This window comes from Vigna radiata, chromosome 6, assembly GCF_000741045.1.
Source record: "Vigna radiata var. radiata cultivar VC1973A chromosome 6, Vradiata_ver6, whole genome shotgun sequence".
NCBI classification, from domain to species: domain Eukaryota; kingdom Viridiplantae; phylum Streptophyta; class Magnoliopsida; order Fabales; family Fabaceae; genus Vigna; species Vigna radiata.
The window spans coordinates 5266843-5274197 of NC_028356.1; the positions used below are offsets into that span (position 1 = coordinate 5266843).

The window sequence follows — 7355 nt, forward strand, 5'->3', positions numbered from 1 at the left end:
ATGGAGAAATATGGAGGCTCATCTGACCCAGTTAAACACCTGCGATCTTTCGTAGATGCCATGGCCGTATATTCATCAGACGAGCTGGTGTGGTGTAGAGTTTTCTCTCTTTCACTAAAAGAAGAAGCACTGGATTGGTTTCATTCCTTACAACCTGGAACTATTGACAATTTCGCCGAACTACGCCAACTGTTTACTTAGCAGTACGCCTCGAGCAAGACGCCCGGAGTGACTTACACGGCCTTAGTAAGAATGAAGCAAGGACGAGACGAGTCCCTTAAACTTTTTATGGATCGATTCAATCGTACCGCCCGACAGGTACGGAATGCCGATCAGCGACTGGTAGTGAGTGCTTTAACAACCGCTTTGCGGCCTGGTCCATTTTGTGACTACCTTCATGCGGAAGAACCTCAAAGTATGGACGAGTTACAAAACAAATTGGCCAGTTTTATTCGGATAGAAGAAGGAAGAGCTCATCAACGTGGAAGGGAAGAGGGGGAACCAGTGCACCGTCCGGCCCGAGTGAGAGCTGGACCGCAGTCCGGTGGGAATGATAGAAGAGGAGGTTATAGAAACAAAGATCATAATCAAATGAAACAATATATTCACCATACTCCTTTAAATGCACCGCGTGCAAGAGTTCTGGAAGAGGCATTGAGAGTCGATCTGTTAGTAGTGGTGTAAGACCCATGATAAGAAATTACATATTTTAGGTTATTATCTTTTTTTTTTCTATGTGTTATGATATTAAATGTTTGAGTTCGTTTTTATTCCTTTTGAGATTTTGATGGAGTAAAGTGTGATGAAAGTGAATAAGAAATTACTTCATTTTATTTCTCGAAATTGGTTGCAGATAATTTAAATGTGATGTTTGTTTTATGCTATCAATAAATTGGTCTCGACCTAGTGGTGTTGGTGGCTGTTTGAAAAGGGTGTAAGCCCTTGAATAACAAAGAGTGGGACCCACGACTTTTATTTTTTATTTTGGATAAGAGAGAATGGGACTTGGGTTTGAAATGGTTCTCTGCATGGTAGTCACGTGGGGAAGAGGGTTTCTTTCTGTCATCTATTTTAAGTTGCAGGGGTAGGTTCTAATTATTTTTTTTTCGTTTTTCTTCATGTCTGCAAGTAGAGTGCGCCTCTTCTACCTTAACCAAGATAGGAAATAGTAAAGGCATATAATTAGCATTAAAAATAATACAACCGAAATCATAACTGAATAAGTTATATTGGGGAAAGGTGTAGAATAGAAAAGGAAACTTTAGGTAGAGTCTTAAATCAGAAATAATCTTGTTTAATGAGGAGGGGGCCACGAGGCTCTGGGAGAACAGAAGGTAAGCAAATTTGAAGTATTATATTTAGAACCAGGAGAGTAGAGGGGTGGGGGGAGTTGTAAGGAAACCCTAACACATAATAGTAAGAAGAAAAAAAAAAAAAAAAGAAGAAGAAAGAAACCGTGAAGCCGTGAGGAGAGCTAGCAGCTGTCGTGAGCGAGGAGGGCCAATCTATATTGTTAGGACCGAGGAGGCTAAAAGCTTTGCTGGAAATACCAGGTAAGGGGAGTAAACCTTGACATATTCTGTATGGATTTTGTGATATCTGTAAGCGAGGGAGGGGTGAAGATTTCATGTATGTTATGGTCTTGCTTGTAAGTGTGCATGTATTTTATGGATGGAGTATAGTCATGCGTAGGTTGCATATGAATGACTCAGATTACTTGTATACTGTCTTGATGCCTAAATACTGTATGATGGTGGATGAGTCTTACGTTCTCGGTTCTTTTTTTTTTTAAGTCTGTTTGTTTTACTTAACCAAGAGTGCAATGTCGTTCTTCTATATAGTGGGATAGAGGCCTAGTTTTGGTGCTACCTTCCGTAGACCGATGGGCGTGTGGGTTGGGAGTGTCATCTTCTTGTAGAGAGTTAGTCGCATAGTTAGTGAGAGAGAGGCTATGAGTTTTGGGTCTGAGTGGTGAGAAATAAGGAAGAGAAAGGTATGATGGGTTGGGGCGATATGATGGGAGCGAGGGTGTTGCGCTTAGTGCAAAATAATTTTAGAAACAAAGGAAAGGAATGAGTTATATTGAAAAAGTAGAGTTTGGGTGGGAATAGTTCTAGCGTGTGTAGAATTATGAGCGAATGAGAGTGGGGTTTCATGTGGGTGCACATTTCAGCTCCTGAAGGTAGTGGGTATAGGGGAACCGTGAGCATGGACATGAGTGTTATCACCGGCAGAGGGGTTTAGTGTTAGTATAGAAAGTAGACAAGGATAGAAGGAGAGTGTGTTGAGGAAGGTGACCATAGCAAGTGAAACTTGTAAGAAAGGGCACGGACTTAGAAAAGAGAAGAGTAGAAATTTTATAGAAGTTGGATTACGTACCAGAGAATAGGTTGAATGAAGAAGATGAGTTTCTTTTTTTCTNTATGCATGAAAGTTACGCACCTTAACTTAGGTGAGAGANAAAGGAAGTTAATAGGGAGTAGGGGAAAAGGTTTGAGGATTTAAGTGATGCGGGGTCCACGCCTTTATTGGTATAATTAAGTTCTAAGCAATGTATATATATATATGGTAAGGTAAGGGTTACGTACTGTAAGTTAATGTATTATATTAATATTATTAATATTATATATGTATATAATAAAGCGGGAGTTTGACATGAGTAAAAGAAAATGTTAAATAAATGGTAATGTTGGGATTGGTGCACGGTTATCAAGTTGCAGAGAAGGTTTTTCTTTATTTTGTTGCTGGTATCCTTTCGGTAATTGAGGGATTAGGTGAGAAGATGATATTTCTTTATTTTTTTTTTTTTGTTTCATGTTATTATTATTATATTTTTAATATGCTTAAAGATGTTAAAGTTTGGGAATTCTTCGGATGATTGGTTGAATCAGCGTGAATAGATCTGCCTCCATTAAAACTGTCATGTATTGGGAAATCGATAATTTATTTTCTGGAATTATTTGTTGCTAGAGGATGGTGGGTTGTTACATGTAATCCGAATGGGAAAGGAGATTTGTGTTTAAACTTGAAAAGATTTGGTTGTATTATGCATATTATTGAGAAATTGTATTCATTGCTGATATACGAAATCATGTTATTTTCTTATACTTGTGTTGGTCATGGATGGATGTTCGTACTATGTTACGATAAGAATGTATTGGACTCTCATTCTTTGAGATAGTGATTCGAGTGTCACCTCCTCCTATGTGGGGATGTGGATGTCTCGCCCATATGACTTCGGCTCGTGTGAGTATAGTGCTCGTTGGGTGTTTCCCACCGAAGTTTTTACTCGTAATTCCTTGAGGAGTCGGGGAGATAGGTCAGAAGTTGCGATGGAAGACAACTCGAATTGCCCTGTTGGGAACAGGTTTCTGTTAGTGATAACAGGAGTATGACGACACAGTAAAAGGAAACAACATTGCATATTTAGTGCATTGGCTATGATATCATTACAATGATTTGTGTTATAATATTGCTTATGTGATTATTGTATATGCTACCTATGATATTTCTGGTTGCTCACCCTTTTATGTTGTGTTTGTNGTCTCCACCTACGATGATCGTACTTGTACGAGAGTAGATGGAGTTGCAGATAAGGCTAGTAAGAAGTAGACGATGAGAGCTGGGAAGTCCGAGTTCGGGATTATTATTTAGTATTTTATTCGTTTACTTTGAACTTTTAAAATTTGGTTTTCTTGTATGAGANACTCTACGAGACTCTATTTTTGTTAAACTACACTCTCAAGCGTATGTTCTGCTTCCGCGATTTAATTTTAACGATTTTATATTATATATAAAAAGATTATTGTTGCATTTGAAATGTTAAAAGAATTTTTTTTTACTCGTGATACCCTGCTAAGGGTGTTACAAGTGGTACAGATACCTACACCGAGGGGAGCCGATGAAAGCAAGTATTGCCGGTATCATCAGAATCGGGGTCATACAACTGAAGATTGCCATACATTGAAAGATAAATTGGAGTCTTTGGTTCAGGCAGGACATCTTCAGAAGTTTGTTCACAGGGGAAGAGTGTCAAGCAGAGCCGAACGACCCTCCACACGGCAGGAATCCCGAAAAAGGACCCGACCGAGAATTGATCGAAGCAGAAGCAGAAGCGCCGACCGAACGGTCAGAGGAGTAATCAATACTATATCTGGAGGGTTTGCAGGAGGTGGATCGACGTCAGCTGCCCGCAAAAGACACTTAAGAAATCTACATAGCGCCCACCGAACAGACACATCAAAAAGATCTATGCCTACCATTACTTTTTCTGATGACGATTTCCATGCGCCGGACCTAGAACAAGATGACCCGATGGTGATAACAGCGATGATAGTCAGATACAGGGTGGGTAAAGTCTTAATAGATCAAGGCAGTTCGGCCAACATACTATATTGGAAGACTTTCAAGCAGATGGATATATCAGAGGATGCAATTTTGCCTTTCAATGAACAAATTGTAGGATTTGCGGGAGAAAGAGTAGATACGAAGGGGTACGTCGATCTAAGGACTAGCTTGGGAGCCGATAAAGACGCCAAGGAGATGAAGGTTCGGTTTCTGTTAGTGGAAGCCGACACGTCTTACAACGTCCTATTGGGAAGACCGTGCTTAAACATGTTCGGGGCTATCGTTTCAACTCTACACTTAACTTTGAAGTATCCCGCTGATAACGGAAAGATAGCAACCGTTCGGGCAGATCAAAAGATGGCGCGTGAGTGTTATGCGGTAGGGTTGAAGGTAAAACCCAGGATTACCAACTTCCCAGGCAGCCGGTCTGAAGTCGCCATGATGGAATTGGATCCTCGAACACAGTTCGATGATCGGGTGGAACCGCTAGGAGATACACGTCCTTTTGTTATTGGACAACAAGAAGATCAATGTACCACACTGGGGCGTAATCTTACCACCGATCAGGCGACATTGATAGAAGCACTTTTGCTGAAAAACAAAGACCTATTTGCATGGCAGGCAGCTGATATGCCAGGTATTCATCCTGACATAATATCTCACAAATTATCATTATTCAGGGATGCCCGACCGGTTGCCCAGAGGAAGCGGAGGTTGGGCAATGAAAAAAGAAGGGCGGTAGAAGAAGAGGTAGCAAAGTTGTTGGAAGATGGCTTTATACGAGAGGTAAAGTATACCACGTGGCTGTCTAACGTGGTAATGGTGAGGAAGCCGAACAGAAAATGGAGAATGTGCACAGATTTCACTAACCTTAATAAAGCATGCCCGAAAGACACATATCCACTTCCAAGCATCGACGGGCTGGTAGATGGAGTCTCAGGATATGAAATCTTGAGCTTTTTAGATGCTTATTCGGGATATAATCAAATCCCTATGTATCAACCCGATTGGGACAAAACAGCCTTCATAGCGGAGCGTTCCAATTACTGTTATGAAGTTATGTCGTTCAGTCTGAAGAACGCAGGAGCGACGTATCAACGACTTATGGATAAGGTCTTTCAGCATCAAATAGGAAGATGCATGGAAGTATACGTGGATGACATGGTTGTGAGGAGCCGATCAGTGGAAGAACACTTGCGAGATTTGGCTGAGGTTCTGGATCAGGTACGGAAGTTCGGGATGTGGTTAAATCCTCTCAAATGTACATTTGGAGTATCTGCAGGGAAACTTTTAGGCTTCATGCTTACTTCACGAGGCATAGAGGCCAACCCCGATAAGTGTCGGGCTATCTTGGACATGAGAAGCCCAAGTAGTTTGAAAGAGGTACAATGGTTGGTCGGGAGACTTACATCGCTGTCCAGATTCATACCCAAATTAGCCGACCGTATTCAACCCATCTTAAAGCTAATGAAAAAACAGAAGCAAGTGGAATGGGACAACCGGTGCGAGGCAGCATTTGAAGAAGTAAAGCACATTCTCACTAACCCCCCGGTTATGAGACGCCCAGACTATGGCTGCGATTTGCATTTATTCCTGGCGGTCGGTGAAGAAGCAGTCAGTGCAGCATTGGTTCAAGAGGTCCCAGAGTTTCGTCCAATTTATTTCATTAGTCGTGTGCTAAAAGAGCCCGAGACCAGATATCAGCAGCTTATAAAAATAGTCCTAGCACTCGTAATCGCCACCCGAAGGCTTCGCCCTTATCTACAGGGAAATCAGGTAATTGTTCGTACAGACTACCCTATTTCTAAAATTTTACATAAGCCTGACTTAGCGGGAAGGATGATCGGTTGGTCTATTGAACTCTCTGAGTTCGGTCTGAGGTACGAACCACGGGGGTCGGTTAAGGGGCAGCATCTAGCTGATTTTGTGGCTGAGTTACCGGGACGACCATCACATTGCTGCTCGTGGGTGTTGTACGTAGACGGATCGTCCGGTCAGCGGGGAGGAGGAGCAGGTGTTATTTTAGAAGGTCCGGACGACATTGTTATCGAGTAGGCCTTGATCTTCCGGTTTAAAGCTAGCAATAACCAGGCCGAATACGAGGCCTTAATAGCCGGCCTTGAGTTAGCTCGAGATTTAGGGGTTAAAGTGCTATGTTGCAAAACAGACTCCCAACTGGTAGCAGGTCACATGAACGGAATCTTCCAAATTAAAGATGACCAACTACTTAAGTACTTCCATAAGGCCAAACAGCTACTTGCATATTTTGACAGCATCGAGGTGAATCACATACCCAGGTGTGAAAATCAAAGAGTCGACCGTCTGTCAAAGCTATCGACTGGTAAGGAGAAAGGCCAACTGGCTTCGTTGGTTCGGCAGATAGTCTTCAAACCAACAGTTGAATGCTTACAAGTTTACTCTACTGCCGAACGGGATGACTGGAGAAGGGAAATTGTTTTGCTAATCCAACAGCAAGAAGCGGGAGCAACCCTTCAGTCGGAGGAACTAAAACAGGTTGCAAGGTACATCATGGTGGGAGAGGAGCTATACCGAAGAGGATACGTCACGCCAATGTTAAAATGTATATCCAAAGACGAATCCGATTATGTAATGCGAGAGCTTCATGAAGGGATATGTGGCAGACATGGTGGCGGACGGTCATTAAGAGCCCGGGCTTTGAGGGCAGGATTCTACTGGCCAACACTGGAAAAGGATTGTTAGGCCTTTGTCGTCAAATGCTTGGCTTGTCAAAAGCACGGTAACCTTATTCATACACCAGCTGCAGCGTTGTCGGCCATAGTATCACCATGGCCCTTCGTGCAGTGGGGAATGGACATAGTTGGTCCATTCCCGACCGGTCGTTCCCAGTTTAAATTTCTTTTGGTCGCAATTGATTATTTTACTAAGTGGGTGGAAGCTGAGCCTTTGGCTAGGATATCAGCCTCTCAGGTACAAAAGTTTGTATGGCGATTGATCTGCAGGTTCGGCTTGCCAAAGTACATCATCAC

General features: G+C 42.3%; 1 protein-coding gene across 1 annotated transcript; it reads left to right on the plus strand.

The window, feature by feature from the left end:
- Positions 1 to 252: 252 nt before the first annotated feature.
- LOC106763301 lies at positions 253 to 7068 on the plus strand. The gene is made up of 3 exons (XM_014647503.1): positions 253 to 668; positions 3861 to 6320; positions 6429 to 7068. Exons 1-3 carry the CDS (start codon positions 253 to 255, stop codon positions 7066 to 7068), a joined length of 3516 nt encoding a protein of 1171 aa, XP_014502989.1.
- Positions 7069 to 7355: the final 287 nt, after the last annotated feature.